Genomic DNA, 22078 nt, shown 5'->3' on the forward strand with positions numbered 1-22078 from the left:
AGAGGATATTAAGTCCCACGTGGATCCATATTAACACACAGCTCCCAAGAATGCAATCACATTTGCATTCAGGTAAATGATATCTAGCATATGCCATTAATTAATACTGCTGTAAAGCCAGAGAGCTGAGCTTAGTGGATCAGTGCTTCATGCTTAATATTAACCCAGCAGTCCCCAGAGGTGCAGGATAGGTCAATAACACCTACCTCCCACCCCCTTTCCTAACTCCGTCCTGATCTCTCCGCCCCGCTCTCGCTCTCTCCCACTCTCTATCTCGTTCTATCTCTCTCACCTTGTCTGGTCTAGTTGAGTCTCTTGCACTGAAAGGAATCATTAATCAAGTGCTCTGTGCTTTGGGACCCTTCAACTCCCTTTAATTACTTTTGTTATATGTTCCCACCAACATCCACAGTCATTAATTATGCCCGAACAAGACGGTGCTGTCCAGTCTGGCGTGCTGTTTGGAGTCACGCGTACTCCTGTGTGCGAACTCGCGCACATTCGAGGGTATATCAGTGCACATGTGCCGTTAAAGATGGTGAAAGTTGATAAAGGTAATATCCAAACCATCTCATCTGATAATAGGACCAGCATCATTGATTTCCTCTGCATGATGAATTCACTGCTTTGACGGAGCAAGATCGGAGCAGATATCAAGGGCGAGGCCTGCAACAAAACACAAATACCAAAGTATTGTTGCTAAAACTGAAGGAAACCACCAGTATGTGTGCGTGTGCGTGTTATACAGTGCAGTTAGCATGTCGATGAGGAGGTATTGCTAAAATCCCTGCACTTTTTAGAGAGCCCTTTTGTAAATGCTAATACAGGGAGAAAGAGCAATTAGGTAGCACATAATCAGTAGGATTACTATCTTTGCTGAGGTGCAAGAAAATTTCTATCACTATTCATTTATACAAATCTCCTTAAAAGGCAGTGATGGGCAACTGTCAGTGCTGTAGTTTCAGTTATAATAGGGGTGGGCAGTATTTGTGCCGAATGCATACATACATAATACTGTAGATGAAGTCAACAGTTGTGATTTTTTGTCTGAAAAGTGTAGTAGATTAACCAAGTAAATGACTGTTCAAAGATTTCATCAAATTTCAGAATTGTTGTAATCACAACAAGAAAAAAACATAGCAATTATATCTAAAATCAATAAGTTGTGTTTTAGACACGTCATTCTGTTTTATTAAGATTTTATCTCGACAGCTCAACAAACAAAGGAAACGACTGGGATGGAAAAAGTGGGCAGAGGCTTCTGGGTTGATTGCGGTAAATGGGTGGAATTAGTGAATAACTCTGCAGTTCACTGGTTTTAGAGAGATGCATTTAAGCAATATTTTGTAGTTTGTATTTCTCACTGTTGATTGTTGGTGTACTGAGGTTGGTCAGTGAGTGACCAACTGTGTGCTGGTCGCCAGCTGGGTAACAAATCTCTCCTTCTCTGTTTGAAAAATCTGTGGACGAGTGTAACTGAGCCCAATCTTAACCTAAGAAGTGCAACCGAACACAAGAAGGAGAATGATTATCGCAGGGTTACACAGGACACAGAAACGGTTTCTTAGGTACTTTGCAATGAGTAGTTCATCTTGGGTAACAGCTGACTTCTAACAACTAGTTGCATTCACAGAGCTGTGGAGAGCCCCCGTTGCAGTCTGATGCTTTTTCACTATTACACCTTGCATGAGCAGGAGGCATGTGGTGAGCAGCATGTGAGGTCTAAGCTTTAGCAGGGAAAATGGCACTGTGATTACACAAACAAAGCACAGATGTAGTCATCGTTTTATTTTAAAAAATTTAAAAAAAAAAAGACAGAGCATCTTGAGGTAGCTCATTACATCTGCGACACAGCAACATACACTCAACAAAAATATAAACGCAACACCTTTGTTACTGCTCCCATTCCCCATGGGATGGACGTAGAGACCTAAAATTCATTCCAGATACACAATATAACCATCCCTCCCAAACAGTGGTCACAAATCAGTCCAAATGTGTGGTAGTGGGCACATCTGCCATATTGAGATAATCCATCCCACCTCACAGGTGTGCCACATCAGGATGCTGATCTGACATCATGAGTAGTGCACAGGTGTACCTCAGACTGCCCACAACAAAAGGCCACCCTGGAATGTGCAGTTTTTTGCACTATTGGGGGTCTGGGGACCCAGAACCGGTCAGTATCTGGTGTGACCACCATTTGCCTCATGCAGTGCAACACATCGTCGCATGGAGTCTATCAGATTGTTAATTGTGGCCTGTGGAATGTTGGTCCACTCCACTTCAATGGCTGTGCGAGGTTGTTGGATATTCGTGGGAACTGGTACACGCTGTCGTATACGCCGGTCAAGCAAATCCCGAACATGCTCAATGGGTGACATGTCCGGTGAGTATGCTGGCCATGCAAGAACTGGGACATTCTCAGCTGCCATCTGCCCTGAACAATGTGAACCATGATTCATCCGTGAAGCGCACACCTCTCCAACGTGCCAGACGCCATCAGATGTGAGCATTTGCCCACACAAGTCTGTTACGGCGACGAGCTGGAGTCAGGTCAAGACCCCGATGAGGACGACGGGCATGCAGTTGAGCGTCCCTGAGACGGTTTCTGACAGTTTGTGCAGAAATTGTTTGGTTGTGCAAACCAATTGTTCCAGCAGCTGTCTGGGTGGCTGGTCTCAGACGATCTTGGAGGTGAACCTGCTGGATGTGGAGGTCCTGGGCTGGTGTGGTTACACGAGGTCTGCGGTTGTGAGGCCGGTTGGATGTGCTGCCATATTCTCTGAAACGCCTGTGGAGACGGCTTATGGTTGAGAAATGAACATTCAATGCACGGGCGACAGATCTGGTTGACATTCCTGCTGTCAGCATGCCAATTGCACGCTCCCTCATTGCTTGTGGCATCTGTGGCATTTTGCTGTGAGACAAAACTGCACATTCCAGGGTGGCCTTTTGTTGTGGGCAGTCTGAGGTACACCTGTGCACTACTCATGATGTCAGATCAGCATCCTGATGTGGCACACCTGTGAGGTGGGATGGATTATCTCAATATAGCAGATGTGCCCACTACCACACATTTGGACTGATTTGTGACCACTGTTTGGGAGGGATGGTTATATTGTGTATCTGGAATGAATTTTAGGTCTCTACGTCCATCCCATGGGGAATGGGAGCAGTAACAAAGGTGTTGCGTTTATATTTTTGTTGAGTGTATTTTCGGAGCAACTCGGAGAATATGTTGTTTTCCTAATTACTATTGTTTCGCATTAGTCTGGTGATTTAATTCAGATTATTATGGGTTTGAGTATATCCATATTTCAAACATAAAAATGAGTCACTCAGTAGAACGTGTTGCTCTTGAATTAATGCTTGCACTATTCATTATTAAATGTTGGTGGTGTTGTCCACTGATGCCCAGTTTCTTATAATCCCACATCACATTTACATCACAAGACTGCAGGTGACAGTGAACCATGCTGCCATATTCGCCTCACCCCAGATGACTGGCGAGTCTCGCTGAGCAACCGTTTAACCCAGATTAGCCCGGTGCTCTGATCTCCCAATAGATATTCAGCTCAGCTACTCCTACGCTTATCCCCTCTTCTTCCACTTTTTCCCCTCCCTTTGGGACCTCTTATCTGGTGGCAGAAACATTTTCACCATTTCAGAGTGGTCGATATGTGATGCCACAGGTTGGAGTGAGGGATGCAAGAAGACGGGGTAGAGACGAGTGAAAGTAACATTCGTTATTAATAATTCATTATCAGCTTTCGGATATACTTACAAATAGAAGCACAACAGTTTCTGCAAAATTTCATCCTCAGAACTTTGAATGAACAACGTGCCGCTGCTTGTCGTTTCTTGTTTATTTATTTGTTTTCTCGCTGATACGTTACTCTCCAGGTTACTTTGTCACTTTATTGGTTGGCCTCTTGGATGCTGCAGGAGCTGGCAGAAATATCTGAGAATTGTCAAACACGATTGGGGTGTCACCTTGTCTGTAAAAAGAATAAAATGCCCAGAGGGGAATATTTTTCATGCTGTCAATACTGAAGCTTCAAAAATTGTGTAAATGCAAAAAAAGGAAAGAAAAGAGCGAAAGAGACATCTAGGTATTCTACCAAAACACAGTTGCAGGAAGTCAGATTCTAAGCTTTAAAGCCTGCATTTCTAACTTATTTGTTTAACACATTTATGTAAGTGCATTGCACAAAAAAAATTGTTAACAATAGCTGAAGTTCTTGCAAAATGAGGCAATAATCTAAACGAATGTAGAAAACGTGAGATTTTATCCAGTTGGTGTTCAAAAGCTATCAGGCTATGGTGAAGGCTTTCCAGACAGCAAATAAGTGGTTTTTTAACACACTATTTACACCAATGTTCAACACATACCCATCATGGGAGAGCCAGAGAAACCAATTTCTGCACTGTAAACAGCTTAAGTAGAAAAAAAAAACCTAACCTCTAACATAAAACGTGAACGGTTTGCTTCACTGCTGCGTCGGAGAGCATCTGCCTGTCAAGGGGCTGCTAAGATGCGAAAGGCAATGGCCAAATGAAAGGAGCTGGCAGGCTGGGTTTTACTGCAAACACAAACTTGTTGCAGTTTCTGAAAAGCAAATAAGATCACAAAGCTGAACCAAAGCTGAAATAAAATCGTAATGCACAAATGCTGGCATCTGAAAATCATTACATGTGTACGGCTACAAGAAGAGTCACGTGTCTGGAAATAGGTTAGCTTTTTTTTTTTTTTTAACTGATGTAATATTTGCCTTCTAATTGCTCTCCAGATGCAGAATGTTTTTATTACCCCATATCTGTCTCTTTTACACACTCAGACACGCGGTTATCTGCCAGGAAAGACTCAGAGCTGAGGAAGTGGACTCTGCTCCTTTAGCTCTCTCTAATCCCCCCTGAGTCCACATACTGGCCAGATTTAACACAGTCACAAACAAGGGCACAGTGAGCTCTGCGTCTGTCTGTGGTGAATGATTCTGTTATGAACCTCAGTTATGCTTCACTGCTTTGCCATGAAGCATCCACCTGGAAACTCTATCAGCAGCTCATCGCACCTCCGACCTCTAAAAATTGTTTTTTTGTCATTTTTATGTCAAACTTGCCACACTGCTGGTTGCTTATGTTATTTTGGTTATTTATCTGCTTCTCCAGTGGCAGCTTCTTGTTTTTCTCCTTTCACTTTTGAGAAACCTGATGGCTTTGTACTCTAATGTGGCATTCCACCTGAATGACCTGCTGCACAAATGCATTTAAATATATAATTGTACATGTATTGAACATGAAGTATGGTTTATAGAACCCTTTAGAATTGGGTTAATACATTTTATATTTTTTTAGTTAGACGCTGCAATTAGTGCCTCCAGTGGTGTAACTGTTACCACATTTACTTGGCAAGTGAAAGTGAAGTGAAGTGACTTGCTGGTTTGATTCCAGCTGGAGATGCAAATCCCCTTTTGGGTTGCATCACAAAGGGCATCTGGTGTAAAAACTACTAAATCAAACATGCTCTGCTGACCCCTTGTGGCAAGCGTGCAGCCGAAAGTAGCTTTAGCTAGGCAATCCAGGTGATTTCGTGTGTAAACTTTTGATTGCTCATCTATGGCTGTCAGCTAGTGCCAGTAAGACTTTTGTCAAAGATGGAAAACCAGAATGACTTGTGACGTATTCACCAACAAACTTCAGTTTGGATACTACAAATGATCCAGAGCGCACTCTTATTAGACGTCACCAAGATCAGACAAGAAATCCTCCTGCTATCCTGCTTCACATTAGAAAACGTTATGTTACAAATTAAATAATGGTTAAAGCAAATTCAGAAATTTACTGACTTGAAATGACAAAGAGGCACATTTTAACAGCCGCCAACAACTCATGGACCATTTGAAGTAAAATATACTGACATTTTAATTATTTTTTGTGGGTTTTTTTTTTAATAATGTAGTACAGGATTACACATGAACTGAGTCTGTCATTTTCTTTGCAGGTGTCATATTCGAGTGATTGACACCTTTGGCACGGAGCCTGCTTATAATCACGAGGAGTATGCAACTCTGCATGGCTACCGGACCAACTGGGGCTACTGGAACCTCAATGCAAGGCAGTACATGACTATGTTCCGTATGTACTATATTATTATTATTATTATTATTATTGTTAACTTTTATATCATATGTAGAATACACCATCAGCTTGAGAATTGGTGTTTTTGTACCTCCAGCTTGCATGCATACATGCACAGACACACATTCAAAGGCCTGTCATTAGTTGACATTCATTCTAAATATAATAAAATGACTCCATTTCAGTGTTTTCACTTTTCTGACAGGTCTGACTGCTCGTTCATTTTAATTTGGAGCAGTGTGTTTAACACGGCTATTTTCAGCAACAGCAGCTTCTAGCATCCCTTCAAGTTGTTTCGGAGCGTTATCTCCAGTTTTTCCGGTTCTCTTATATGCTACACAATATGTCTGATCTGCTTTTTCAAAGCTCTCCTTGCCGCCTGTCTCGTCACTTTCTGACTGAAACACTGAGAATCAGCTCTGTTCTGCTTCCACAGTTCAACTCTCTGCAGTGTCGTACCTGTTTAGCTACAGCTGGCACTCGGCTGTAAGATCATTGTCATTATATCATCAATATGTGGGCCACTGTGGACGACCACGTTTCACACTGTCCAAAGCTATAATGACAGATTCAACCTCTAGCAACGCTTGTGAGAGAGCAGCATTACTGGCCAATTATTAGAGTTCTTCAGTGCATAAAAATGTGCTGTGCTAAAAAAAATTATTTTATAAGAGCTCGTAGCTTTGGAACCGTGGATTGAACATGGGTGGTTGTGATCATCAGAAATACCTGAACTCACAGCGAGTACTTAAAAAATATTACATATATTCCCATACTAAACAGCTCAGACAATTACCATTAACAGCAGCTGGCTTTATGACAATCGCTATTAATAATGCTTAGAGAGTCCATACACATGCTGACTAAACCCTTCAAAAGTACTTTTTCCTGTCTCGTTCACTTACTTACTCACTAACTTTCTTCCTATCTCTCTTTTTCTCTTTGTCTTTTGTTTTCTCTCCATCTACTAATATCCTACCTTTCTGTGCTGCTCACACATACTCACACACACAAATACATTCAGCTCACACACCAGACAACTCATTCATGGGCTTTGTTTCGGAGGAGCTGAATGAGACGGAGAAGAGGAGCATCCAACAGAACAAAGTCAACAACATGGCTGTAGTGTATGGGAAAGAAGCCAGCATGTGGAAGGTACAGACAACAATTTACCCACACAGATGGCAGTCAGTCAGTGTAACTCTGTTTTAGTGAATTCTGTGTGTAGTGGTAACCGCTAATGACTCCATGGAAGAAGACGAGTAATTATTTGGAGGCCTAGTTTTTATAATAATAAAATAACATGTAATACTGTTAGAATTATCAGTAGATATAATGTATCCAAGCATATTCTCGTAGGTACATACATACATGTTTACACCTGTACAATACACTTAATAAGCTCATAAACATCTCATATTGTATACACTAAGAGTAAAATGAGGAGCATTCATTTTTTATAGATTAACTCCATACATTGTGCACTAAAGAGAAAAAAACCAAATGAAATCAGGTGTAAGTAACCTTTAGCTTTACAGCACTACTTCTCTTATACAGTAGGTGTTGTTTCTACAAATTTTTCATGGTACTTTTATAGCAGATGCGTTGTTCTCAGCATCTTGGAGAACTGTTTTTGTGGAGTAAGGCTTCCTCCATTGATTGTATGTCTCTTTGCTGTCTCAGACTGCGTGCTTTAGTTAGTTTGTTTTTTACATCATTGCTCAAAGGATGCATAACATCTGTTGGAGACTTCTGTTAGCCACTCAAGCTTGTTCTTCATGGTTGTAGTTGTGTATTTTGGGGTCATACTCACATTGCAGAAACAAAATGTGAGGCTGCCAGAGATACTGCAGTGCACAATAGTTGCATTGTATATGCAGAAAGATTGTCACTACAGCCCAGTTGTCTTTCAGCCTGCATGTATGCAGACACAATCTTTAAACCAAGTACTCTAAACCATCGACTGAAATGTTAACAGAAGAAAGGCACCAAGCTGCTTGCATCATTAGTTTGCTTCATAGGGCTCTTTATACACAACTGTATAGCTTCAATTTACAGGCAATTTTCCTCTCCAAAACTGTCTGCTTGTTCAAATGCTCAATGTAGCTGAGAAAAAGTTGTCTGCATTTTTAAAAGGATTTTTAAAACATTGTTTGCTGCCATTTCTTTCTACTGTCTGCCCACACAAGTCCCCAGATTAGTTTATGGTTGTTGGCTGTGAGAGAGATGGGCTTAAAGGCAGACAGTCTGCAACAGTTTGATGAGGAAGGAAGTAAATGTAACACATAGCTGTTTCTACCAATTATTGCAGCCTTGTTTGGCTACAATTCTGCCTCAATTTACTTTACTCTCTTTGTCTTTGTGTCACTCTTTTTTTCCCTTGTGGGGGACCTTGTCACCGGATGGGTGTTCATTAGCTTCAGGTAAGAATGTGTTACTTTTACCAATTTATATTCATCTCACATCCTACACTTATGCAGGAGAGTAAAAAAAAAAAAAGGAGAGTAATGTTGCATCGTTTCCATGTCTAGGAATAGACAAACTTTGTTAAGATGCATACAACATGAGAGACAGGTGCAACTCCTGACCGGTCATGCTGCTGCATATCATTTCTCTGCTGGTTAGCTTGGTGCATCCATTATTCACTGTGGTACTGGAGAGGAAGGGGATGCTAATTTTGGCTCTCGAAAAATTGGTTTAAAACATATTGTACTTGTACGGCGCAGCTCCCCACCCCGTGGAGAACAACAGAATGCTGAACAAGGCAAAACAGTCTTGCTGCAACTTTAAACCTCAATACAATTAAAGCTAATGAGTTTGAAAATTCACCCCCTGTATAGTTGTCATGGAGTTTGGAAACTACAGTTAAGGTTATGTAAGATAACATTAAATAGTTCTAAAAATTTGGTTTAGTTTTACATGAAGAGATTGAAGATACTATGGAAATACTTAAGTTAAGGAACCAAAAGAGATGAATAATAAAATACTGACTTTACAATTCCATCAGCATACAGCTAACTGTTTAAATACATGGTGCTGTATATGAAAAAAAAATGTGTATGAAAGTACTATAAACAAAAAACATATGTCTTTCTGTCATGCTGTGCACACAGCAATCAACATTATATATACACACAAACTTCTTTTTTTTAAATCTTTATAAACCCAAATTAGCTAAGGGACAAAAAAACCAGCACAACCGATATTTATTAGCATTCCTAATACATTCCCTGCTGAGACGGTTAGCTTGTACATACATAGTCACAAAGCGAGAGTGCAGGTTATGGAATCTGCACTCTTTCACAGCTGTGTTTCTCTTGCTAATTCATTGTCGTTGTCTGCTGCACTTAGCGCTTGAGCTAATCTCCTAATTGGCTGGGAAAATCCTCACAGAGGAAGCTATCGATTACTACAGCCTCCAATTATGGCTCTGTGTGCGCGGGAGGGGGGCCACAGCAGAGGGATAACGTAAGCTGCTTAACGCCAGGCGGTCAATACTCTAGTCGGGGTTATGCACCGTTCACATGATTAAATTTTGGTTGTTAACTGATGCTAGCTGTTTTTTCTCCCAGTCGTCCTGCTGAACCTTGACTGCCCTTCTGGCTGTCTCACCCTCAGCATGTAATGTATTTATTATTAGATTAAAAAAGGAGAGAAGTATGTACAAGTAAGTGTAAGTAAGTGAATAAGGACAATCAATGCTTTATCCTGCTTAAAACCAAGCCTCAGCGCAGCAAAATAAATACCTGCCTGCCAGATGTTTCTCCACAGAGTTTACTGACATTTTATTTTATTTTTATTAAGAATTGTTCATTTCTTTTCTTTTTTTTTCTTTTTTTTCTTTGTTTTATTTTGTTTTGCACATCAAAATTCAACCATCTTTCTCACATCAAGGTCGATATTAATTAAAGGTGAAGAAAACTTCACAGCAGGTAATAGGATGAGTGGAGTGCAGAACTCAAAAATTATTCCTGGTTAAAAAGAAGGCAATTTTCCTCTACATGTTAATATTCGGTGTGTATATTGGTGCATTTTTCATAGCTGAAAGTAAGAATTCAACCAAATGAAACTAACGGCCCTGTGTTTGTTTCACTGAGTAAAAAAGGACTAGACTGCACCTTTTAACCCCTGTAGAAAAAGTAGGAAATCAAAGAGCCCATAAGAGCTACTGGGACACGCCCACCTGGCAACAAAAACAGTACTGTGGTCTTTGTCCTTCATCCATCCTTTGAACGTTTTTCAGTTTAATTTAGCCAAAATGCTGCATAGTTGTTGTGCTATCGGATGGCTCATTTAAACTGTAGAAATGATTTACCTGACATTGGAAAAATATTCGCACAGCTTTACACTTATGATACAATATTAGTGTGACAGACAGAAGTTTTCTAGCCCTACACTGTAAAAGTCACCAAAACGCACTATATAGCACTTACTTTTGCTTTAACAATGAACTATTTCTTGTTCTTCAGCTTTCACACAGTGGCATTATTCACCCATCCAGATCGAAAATACATGTAGCTGTTTGTACTCTTAAAGCGTTCATCCTGGCATCAGTGTAAGGTAAGGGATTCGGTACAAGATATACGTAGATGTCACCGAGCTGCCTGAACAAAATATGGATCACAAATTTTACCTCCTATCTTCTTTTTCCTCCATTGATGGATGATCCAAGTAGTCTTGGCTCAAGACAGGTGGAAAAAAAAGCAACACTTTCCAACACTGTCCTGCAGTACTGCAGACTGTCTACTATTGTCCATAATGTTTTGCCCACCAGGGTAGTGAGTCGGTCAGGTGACTGAAAAGCATGGATAGTGATTAGAAGAACCAATAATGTGAGCATAATCTATTTCCATATGCTTTATAAAATGACATATGAATAAGCTTCCCGTAGCTCACGCAAATTCACACAGATAAGTTAGAAGACGTGAAAATATTCAGCACACTGTAGTGGAGCAAGTTCTTTAAAGAGGACCTATGATGCTCATTTCTACCTTCATATTTGTACTCTTGGATTCTTGGCCTTGGTGCAGCCACTTTATCCACTGTGTGAAACAAGCCTTTTTGGGATGGGGGGGACATTTTTGCTTTCATTGGATAGTTAAGCACTGTAGATTTGACAGAAATGTTGAGAGCTGGGAAAGGCTCTAACCAAAGGCCTGTAGGTTTGACTGAAACCCGGGCTGCTGCATTTCACTTATGTGGCATATGGTCACCTGCTCAACCAGTGAGCTAAACTGGTACCTGAAAGCCTTTTTAGCTCCCTTTGCAGTCCCTCCTTCAATCCAGCTTTCTTCTGGGGCTTCTGTGTTTACAGCCAGAGCTGTGCGCCTTAGTTATTTGGAACAGATGCACTGACCGACATCATACAGAGCCAAGATTAGAGAAAAAACTGCCTGAAATGGAGCATTTAAAGAAGTCTGAAGCCTGAGCTTTTGTCTTTGAAAGATTACTAGTACGGATTTTGACCTCATTATATCAAACTTCAGCTAAAATTAATATGACTGTCCCACACTCTAACTATATATTTATTATTATAAGAAAAAAGATAGGTCACCATTTTTAAAAAAAATTATTTATGGTGTTCTTCCTATTACACACTCTTTCTTCTATACGACCCATCTATGTGTCATTGCAGTTCATCGGTCTCACCAAACCATCTTCTTCCAGCAGGGTAAAGAGAGTTTCCTCCAGATTCTCCATAAATACATGGAAGTCCACGGCACAGTCTACTATGAGACCCAGAGACCTCCAGAGGTCCCAGCCTTTGTGAAGAACCACGGCCTGCTGCCCCAGCACGAGCTGCAGCAATTATTGCGGAAGGCCAAGGCATGAACTTTGTGGTTATTGTCACCACTGTTTAATGGACAGAGTGTTTACAAACTTTTCTTCTGCTTTTCTAACTTCTAAACTAAATTCTTCTGCTTTTAAATTACACAATCACTAAATTACATCCCTGATTTATCTTTTTTTTTTTTCTCCTAGCTCTTCATTGGTTTTGGTTTCCCATACGAGGGCCCGGCCCCTCTTGAAGCTATAGCCAATGGTTGCATTTTCCTCCAGCCCAAGTTCAACCCACCCCACAGCTCACTAAATCACGAGTTTTTCCGAGGCAAGCCCACATCTAGAGAGGTAGGTTCATAATTTGTATATCTTCCCACAATCAGTCATGCTGCCAACAGATTCATTAAAGCAGTGGCTCAAACATTCGATCCAGACTGCATTTTTGCCACACTAATGGACACAGTATAACTAGTTTTATGTGTCTTTGTACAAAATAATAATTGACAGTATTCATTTGATAAAGACAAACTGATTTTTCTGCAGCTAAGTGTTGTCTTTGTGGAGAGATGTTATTTATTTGCAAAATATTTATTTATAGAGCTGTCACTGTGTACACTGCATTTGTTTTCTATAGGTATTCTCCCAGCACCCGTACGCGGAGCAGTACATTGGCCGACCTCACGTCATGACAGTGGACTACAACAACTCTGTGGAGTTTGACTCTGCTATCAAGGAAATCATGAGGACCAAGGTGCTCACATATAACAGTGCTTTAAAAAAGAATTCATAAAGACAAAAGACATAACCATTTATCCTGTTATGTCTACTAATTAGTTACACTGAGTTAAATTATGCATTGCTGTGTATAAATGAGGTTAACCGTGACTGGGTGCTCTTTCACTCGTATCAGCTCTCTTCATGCTGAAAGAGGGACATCTCTGGTGTTTCTTTCTGTTTTAACAAACATGTTTTCATAGACATGCCAAGAATAGCTACATGTACTTATCCACCTATTGCTTTTGTGCCTTTGTGGCCAGGAAAATTGCAGTTGGTTTGTGCCTTGTTTGGCTCTTGTAATATAACGTTTCATTTTTGTATAGCGTTCAATGATAACTCTTAGAGTTACAGATAGCACGGTTTGTTCTATTCTGTTTTCCCTTGAAGCTGTGATAAAATACAAGTACTGGACCTGCTCTTGTTGCTGTGAGCCTAATAACAGTTTTTTAAACTTTGATGAAACAGCACAATAATTTTGCTGTGGTCAAGTCCTCCAGAGGGAGTTTGCCGTCTGTAGGTAGCAGAGTTATACTGCAGAGTGCTGAACTTTTCAATTCAGTGAATGTGATATAGATTAAGGACGCTAGCTTCCGAGAGAGGGAGCAGGGTTAATTAAAGAGTCAGCCAGGTACACAGAATCTTTTTAGAAAGCATTGAAATTGGGTGCAATGTTGAAAAAAATGAATTATATGAGCAGAAAAATTGAAAGATGGAGAGTACACTGACCAAGCATCTGCACAGTCACAAAATCTTTATAAAACAGAAATCCAATATGCCAAGCAGGCATATTTTCTACTCTAAAATACAGGGGTAGACCTTTTATATCTGAAACTAAATAATGTTTATTGAAGTTCAAAACTGCAGATGCATTTTACACTCGGAGAGGTGAAGCTGTGATTCACTAGTTTTCACGCAGATTCTGTCACGGGTTGCTCTGAGGATCCACTCGCAGGACTCCGGAGTGTGTTGTAACAGAGACAGTTTATTCACAAATATCTTCACCAAGTGTATTTACAGGCAGTGCGAGGACAGTGCTATATACAAGATGTGCGAGGACGGGTTCCAGGGCTCCAGGGAAAACAAGGGGATCACACACACGCTCACGCCAACCTCTCTCCGCTAGTGACCAGCCACCTCATACACGCTCCACACGGGGAAACACGGGGACGGGTCCGGGGAATCTAGAACAGAGAGACAAGTGTTACTTTCTGAGGCGGAAGTGTGGGAAACTAGGGCTCGACGTGTACTGACAGGAGTCTTCACAACAATCCAGCGTTGAACAGCTGATCTCCTCCTTCTGATATACCAGCTGGTCTGATGAGGCCCAGGTGTGCATGATCCGGGAGGGCGTGGGCCGAGGGCGTGAACCCGCCATGAGTTCCGCCCCGGCAAAACAGGGGAGGGGGAGAGAGATTGCTGATCAGTGCCTTGCCGACCCCGCAGGTCGTGACAGATTCGAATTTCTAGAGAATTGACCATCCTAACCATTTTGGCATCCCAAAAACTGACCTCTTGAATTTATAAATGGTCATTTTGTTCTGCATACGCTAAGGTATATTTAAATGTATTGTCAAATCTGATGGAAATCTGATGGATCTGGATACATTTATGGCTGAGGTATAACGCTCTTGGCATTTAACATAGGTGTGAACACACATCATCCCACAAGACATGCAACATATTTTACATATGGAATACGAGTCACAGTAACACAAGGCATTGGTCTATAGGGAAGCAGGAAACATGGAGACAGCTGTCTGCATGATCCTTTAAACATGCTGTAGCAGTCTGCCCTTTGCAGATTAGAGATGGTATGTAGGGAGATTAGGCAAAAGCTGATATATGTAGTGTTAGCTCTGTGTGTGTGTTTGTCAGTGTGTGAGTGTGAGAGAGGCTGTTCTCATCTTTTCGTCTGCGTAGTCAGACAAGCTACAGTTCAGCAACACTGGCTTAGTGTGCCTTCTCCATCTGCACTGACAGACCACGGAGAAAGCGCTGATGGACCACTTCACCCTTCACTGGAGGCACAATGCCCCGAGCAAACTCACACATACCCATACAACATATACACGCACCACCCCCAGCACCCAAACAAACACATAAACACAACTCATAGACTGAAATTGCAAAGATGCGACGTATCAGTACACACAGCCTCACCTGCACATTACAGCCATTAAATTCAAGGCACACGCAGGCATACACAAACCGTGTGTGAGGCAGAGGCTCATGTTCAGTCATGCAAGACAAAGCAATCTCTGGCCGACAAGTCCTCATGTTCAAATAAAACCCTTTTCCATCTCTTTCTTTCTTTCTTTTCTTATTCCCTGTTCCATGTCTTATGGGAATTGCCGTTTTAAATGTGGTTTTTTAACATTCACATGAAGTAGTCTTAATAGGGTGAGCAAAAGTCAAGGTCACTCTGACCATATAACAAAATTTTGGCCATACTTGTTATGATAAAATGATGATATGATGCCTGATCATTATTCAATGCCAAACTCAGAAACAGAAGTAGGTTGATTGTGACAGGTCTGCGTAGGTTCTTAGGCATCTAGTTCATGGTAGTCTTAATGGCTTGAAATAAAGGCAACTGGATTAATTTGGGGTCATGAAGGTGTTGGATGATACTACCCTAGTATCATCCAACTACTACTCATACTATTATTGGGATGTGGTGGGGTTGTTTCCAAGGGGACAGCCCCACTACAGGTTAAATATCTGGCACTCCCCATTAGTTTTCAGAGCTGAAAAAATCCTCTTGGACAAGAGGTGAAATGCCTTCATAAACCAAAAAGAAGACCAGTTCCCTTCATTTCAAGTGATTACTTCCATCGTCGCAATATTTCACATTTGTCCAAATCTGAATAAAGGATCCAACTTCTCCAACTTTACTGATTGGTGGAGGTATACAACCACAAAGGGGTGATTGTCAAAACTGCTAAAAAAAAAAACAATAACACAGCTTTCTGGACTCTAGTTGGTTAGAAGGTTTTGTTAAACACATATTTTAAAAGAATTTGGAGATAGGATGATTTATGAGACCAACAACAACACCCAAGAAAATCATATAGATCTTCTCAGTTAGCGAACCATGCAAATGGGATTTTCATTCTATTTGATTTCTGAGTGAAGTCTACATCAGCCAAGGATAAGAGAAAGGACTTAAAGAAGAGAAGGTCACAAGTCTAAACTACACAAATGTGATAAAAATAAAAAATAGAGCAAAACAGTGCTAAATGCCTTCATACACCTGAAACCTTTGCTTCCACCCGCTGCCAGTGTTGCCAGCACCTTTTCAAAAAGCTCCACTCAAAGCCGCACCTGTGAATGCGAACGTGGCCTGGGTCACTATGCCTGGTTAAGCAAAGGCGAATGAGAACGCTGTTAGAAAAAGGACACGTCCATTGATTGTTTTTGCAGGACGCTTGTGTGCCTGTCCTTGTTCAAATGTTTGCTTTCTGCTCCTGCTTATAAAGTAGATTAGCATAAGGCTTTGATCAGATTGCAGTGTGTAGCTTTTTAAATTGCACCATCCCTGCATGTTTGCTTCTCAGTGGTTTTCACTTGAAATGGGCCAAGTCTGATTTCACAGATGGTTGAACATTAGACTGCTTTGATTTCACATAGGAAATGCAATTTAGTGAGTCATGTATCATTTACAAAGGCAGGTCTTTGCATTAGGTCATAAAGACAATCCACTTCGATCTCTGCAAAGCTTGGTGTTTGCAGTTAGAAATACAAAAATGTGTTTTCATTTGGTTGGAGTGTGTAACAGGATCATTTTAGTTCATATAAAACTTGAACTTGTGTCTTTGTACAGTGTGGCTGTTGAATATCAGCTGTCTAGCACTTTATGAAATCTGCTAAATTCATTTTTTATTAATCCCAGCACTGCAGTTGCAACTATTTCGTATTCATCGGCTTTTGTGTCAGACAGTCTGTTAACAAGTATTGAACATGTTGGTATTAGCAAGAGACACAAAAGATATATGGTGTTTCCAGCTCATCTCTAATTAGAGCAATCAAAAGTGTGCTTTAGTTATAGAACCAGCACATCAAAGGAGGAGATGATCTATTGGTATGCAAATAAAGCCTAATGATTTTCCAAGCAGTGACATACTGTGATTAGGCCTCGCAGAAACCTGACAATAGAAACATTCGTCAGCTCAAATTACCAAGGAGAAGAGACAATTCATTGCAATTACTGAGAACAATGATGCGGAAGGAAAACGAAAAGTACACTTTACTGCGAGTAAAATGTGGCAATAATAACGTGGTGATGATTGTGTGTTTTCACGTGTGATTCTCAGGTCGAGCCTTATCTGCCTTATGAATACACCTGCGAGGGCATGCTCGAGAGAGTGCATGCATACATACAGCATCAGGTGAGTGTCGCTACAAATGTCTACAGTTCACTGTCTGCACATATGCGCTTCGCCTATACTCTCCTTTTCTTTTGTCTTCAGTCAGCTCTTGCTCTCATTTATATACCTTCTTTTTTGAAGCTTTCAGAACCCTTACACTGCTTAATATTTCACGCCTGTGTGCATTCAGCACCTAGGACGTCGTGTATCTAGGACTGTGTGTGTGTGCGTGTGAGATTATGTACCCCATGTATGTGGGCATGCGATTAATCGACATGCTAACTCTCATTAGGAGCCACATATCTGCCCTCCGGCTTTAAAGCAGAAGGTCTCCTGACACTAATGAGGAGGGATGAGTAAGGAAAAAGAACACAAGTGTGGGAATAATGATGATGAAGGACTAGGGTAAAAGCACTTTTTTATAGCCCCCCACAAGATGTTAGACAAACCACAGAAGCTCTCTCAGTGACTTTTATTCACTCCTGACTTGCAGCTTGTTTTGGACCCAGAAAGCTGTTGAAAGACTAACAGGAGAACATTAAATTACATTTCTGTTCAAATTGGATTTTCTAAAGGAACCGCTTCCTGCAGCTGGTTTGCAGTAGCATAGCATACCCTTCGCCTTGTGATTCGAGTCTCCCTGTGTGTTTCTGAATGTTACCATGGCCAGATGTGATCCTGAAGAGATCTACTTTAACAGGAACTACCACAAGTTTTTATTTTTGCTCGGCAGGTGTTTCTGTCTTCCTGTCGGGACAGATTTTGTCAGGGTGATAGCTTGAACGCTGAGCTGCAGTCACACAAATTTAAATGTGTGTAGCTGAGCTGCAAATGAAGGCAGAGTTCAAAGATGGATGGGGTCTGAGTACTTCATGAATACTCATTTGTCAGAACATCACCTTGTTACAGGCTTCAGTAACACTTTCAGCTGGCGTTATCCCACCCTTGACACTCTCTAATGTTTCACTTAGTATAATGTAGAAAACAAAGCCTTTGGCAATAGTAATACTCTGATCTGGAGCAGCGTCATGATTTTGTTGCATTTTCCACATGTTACAGGTTTTATCATATTTTTATATTTAGGATTTTTTTCAAAACACCTTTTTTAAATGTAAAATTGCCATTTGCATTTAACTATAACTCTATATGCTTGGATCACTGTGCTTATTGTTGTTAAACTTACGTTAATCAGAAACAACCATATTTTGATTTGGAGCAACTTCCCAAGCCACAACTGCACATGTGCTTTAAAATTAGAAATAACATTTGAGTGAATATCTTTTAACATCTTTCTCTCCATCGGTATAAAATATTAATGTGTCTTCTGAGAAGCAGAACTCTGCATTAGCATGTGCTCTGTGCATGTTCTCCTCAAGTCTGTTTGCTTTCATTTTACCAGCATAACTGCAGATAACTACAGTGAGTGTGTGTTGCACTTGACAAATGCACATGCTTGGATGCCTTAAGGCACAGAATTGAGTGACCTACACTCAGTACTTAAGGCATCTTGTGTAGGACTGAAGCTGTTGCTGCTGTTCTCCTGAGAAGCAGCTGGTTCTATGCTCTTGTTGTCGACACATTTTCGAGTACAGCCGTTAGGTAAAAGCAGCTTGTATGAAAGTTTCTTACATCATTGGATATAGCCTGTAACTGTGATAGTGGAGCAGCGCCTTATAACTTACCTGGTGCCACTTTACTTTACTGTAAAGGCAATAACTCACTCAGGTTTATTTAGTCTGGTAATATTTTACAGTTCTACAATTATTTGATTTTTAAAAATTATTGTATTTATTTCACCTCCAGGATTTCTGTGCCCCAGAGCCTCCCTTCATTCCAGCCAACCTCTCCAGAAAGGGGTCCGCTGGTGGCAGCAGGATGATGGGACCTCTGTTTGTGCCCCTGCCCAACACTACAGCTCTTGGCTGGGCATCCAATGTGACAGCTCCCTCTGCCTGGCCTCCTCTCAGCTCCCTCAGGCTGCTTGTATCTCAAGAGGGCCAGTCTTGTGTGGACGCCTGCCAGTCAGCTGGTTTCATCTGTGAACCCGCTCACTTTCGCTTCATCAACAACAAGGAGGCTCTGCGCAGGTAGGTCAGCCGAGAGTACAAACTGCCTGCTAGCGAGGCTTTAATTAAGTGTTTAGTCCCAACTATCAAGCTTTGCTCATCAAACACTCCACTCCTACAACTTACCAAGCAACACCTCATCACACGTTGTCAGCGTTACCTGAGGAGTACCATCTGTGGTAGAAACACTGTCATGTCTAAATTAAATTAAAAGGAGAATTTGAAACAACCAAGCAATCTTTGTGTACATCACACAAATTTAAACAAAGACGAGTGATCTAAAAGACTCCATGCAATAATATCTGTAGCTGTGGTTTTGAAGGATGGTGGTTCTGATTGCAGGCTGTGAAACCACTGAACCAGCCGAAATGAAAAAAGGTTCTATTGTACAAGTTTTAACATAACAAATTGGATTTTTGGAAATGATTAAGAGTTCAAAACGTTCTATTTAAACTGAAGATTGACACTAAGTACAGTTTAGGCCGTCTCTGACCTTAGTATGACTCTGATATTTATTTAGTTTACTGTACCAGCCCATGGCTGCTGATCCAGAAACTTCACTTTCAGACATCTCCTTTTCTCAAGCTCCAAGACAGAAATCCTGTCAGCAGTTGAGCCTCTACACTTCGAGCATTTCCCACCTGACTGCTTTCAGCCTTAACTCATTTTCTCTGCTCTTACTTCATCCTTCGAGTATTTTTCTGTTTCTGTTGTTTTTCTATCTGTCTTGGTTTACAGTGCCTCTCCTCTTTGTTTCTCTTTCTCTTTTCATGCTGATGTCTCATACCTGCTCCATAGTTTTTTCCATCTTCCCCGAAGCTTTTTCACTTGAGTTCCTCCCGTTCGTTCGTCTGTGATTAAAGTGGTGAACTCGTTTCCATTCCTTGTTTCTGCTCCCCGTTTATTTTCAGGTTAATGCCAGTTCCATTTTCCTGTTACATGTCTGAGATGAAACCGTGAATTTTATTATTCGTCTTTTCTTCTTGATAAATCTCAGTGATCTCTTTTTTTAGATTTCTGCTGCTCTTTTCACTCCTCAGGTTGGACGTACAGTGTGAAGTTGTAGACTCTGAGATTAACCACATCTTGCCAGCCTTCTCGGTGGTGCGGCAGGAGTGTGGCCTTCAGAGGGAACCGCTACTCTTCAGCTGTGCAGGACACTCCCCTAAATACAGACGTCTTTGCCCCTGCAGGGACTTCCGCCATGGGCAGGTGGCGCTGTGCAGAGACTGTCTATAATGACAGAGCACGTGAAGGACAGACAGAAAAGACATGGACAAAGAGAAAGAGAAGAAAGTGTAGAGCTGGGACATATCACCTGGTGTTGCAGAGAGCCAGCCTCTCTCGAAAAGTAAATGTAGGCTCGTGACGAAGAAGCATGCATGGATTTAAAGAGTTTACACTGGAACTGAGCCTGGGTTGTATCAGAGGATATTTGATGACTGTAGTTGTTATAACAGATGTTATACTGCAACAGACTGGAGACACTTTGGCTACACTGAACACATAACATGTGGACCGTTCAAGAAGCAGATGTGCCATGAAATGCATCTTTTACTGGCTACACCTGCAGCTCACCTGCAGCAGAGTGACTCACAGGCAAAGCAAGCAAAACACTGAGCTTTCATTCTTGGGATTGTGTTGCCTTCATTTTTTTAGCACAGTGCTGTGAAACTTACAGCTTTTCACAGTTTCTGTGATATGAGTAATTAACATCCACAGACTACACGCGCCCCTTTTAAGGTAGAAGTAAACAAACGCCAGCTGGTCCTGGCAAAATAAGTTATAACCAGTAGTTTCATTTAAATAAAAAAAACTGTGTATGACTCTCTTCTGTGCTAAAGGACCGCACGCATCAACCTTAATAATTATAAATAGAGCACTTGCCTATTTTTGCAAATGCAGAGCAGATCTCTGCAGAGCACACGCAGCACTTAAATGTTGTTCTAACACCTCGGGAGGCAATTAATTAGAAAGGTTTAAGTGGCACAGGAGGTGCTCTGCGAATGGTTCACATATGTTACATGTTCAAAGTACCCACAACCTTTTTAAAATAGTATTCGAGTGGTTCCAAGTGTCCAGAGACTGGGTTAACGCTCACAAAGCTGAAAGACTTTCACAAAAACGTACAGGATAATAGTTTCTGCAAGATGCTGACTGATGATATTATACACAACATTTCATTTTTTTGGAATTGTATTCCACCAAAATAAGGGGTTTCAGTTGAAAAATATACCCTTTAAAAGCATGTGACTGCAGAGTATTGGGACTACACTGTCATTCCATGACAAAGTCTTCAAATATCTTGGCTTGGAGAAGGCAACCTCAGGTCAATATCCAATCTCCTCTCTGCACATGGACAAAGGATGATGGACAACCAGGTTATCTCCCCAGCTTTTTCTCCCCTCCTCCTGTGATGGACAGAATAATTTATCAGACTGAAACCCAAGTCTGAGGTAACATCACTCAATGCAATCATCTCTGGTCAGAAAATGAAAGAGGAGAAGAGAGGACAAAGATAAAGGGCACAAGATTATTTTTCAATAAATAAGCTTTTAGAGCCTTCAGCTGGATTTTTAAAAAGTCCTCCGGGCTTTTGTGATGGAAAAATCAGAAAATAAAAAAAAAAGAATGGATCAAAATGCTAATGTGGGTTTTGTATTGTGTCTGGTCTTTACTTAGGTTCTTCCTACCTTTATTATGCTCCAGGGTTGCTCCTCATCCCATCTGTTAAAATCATCCCAGCGTTCACATTCATCCAGATTTCCATCTATTCATCCACCTCCAGGGAGAGACTTGATCTTTTTCGCATAAAGCTGACAGCCAAAACAGTTCAGAGGAGTCTATAAGAAGTGAGGTAGCACACTACAGAGGGGGGAGCAGGAAGTCGAATTAAAGAATCAAACTTCAGTGTGGACATCTGACTGGAGGATCTGATTTTGTCAA

The 22078-nt window shown here is 41.1% G+C and overlaps 1 protein-coding gene across 2 annotated transcripts in view; it reads left to right on the plus strand.

Moving 5' to 3' along the window:
- Positions 1-21787, plus strand: part of LOC101479752 (alpha-1,6-mannosylglycoprotein 6-beta-N-acetylglucosaminyltransferase B) — a 142314-nt gene extending 120527 nt beyond the window's left edge. For both annotated transcript variants that reach the window (XM_076885061.1, XM_076885062.1), the window contains 8 exons: positions 6005-6138; positions 7166-7296; positions 11809-11967; positions 12124-12270; positions 12557-12673; positions 17013-17087; positions 18870-19153; positions 20173-21787. In XM_076885061.1, coding sequence (XP_076741176.1) covers positions 6005-6138; positions 7166-7296; positions 11809-11967; positions 12124-12270; positions 12557-12673; positions 17013-17087; positions 18870-19153; positions 20173-20371 — 1246 coding nt within the window. In that variant the 3' untranslated portion in view covers positions 20372-21787. The remainder of the gene's footprint in view (positions 1-6004; positions 6139-7165; positions 7297-11808; positions 11968-12123; positions 12271-12556; positions 12674-17012; positions 17088-18869; positions 19154-20172) is intronic.
- Positions 21788-22078: the final 291 nt, after the last annotated feature.

The sequence above is a fragment of the Maylandia zebra genome, linkage group LG6 (genome assembly GCF_041146795.1).
Source record: "Maylandia zebra isolate NMK-2024a linkage group LG6, Mzebra_GT3a, whole genome shotgun sequence".
In the NCBI taxonomy this organism is placed as follows: domain Eukaryota; kingdom Metazoa; phylum Chordata; class Actinopteri; order Cichliformes; family Cichlidae; genus Maylandia; species Maylandia zebra.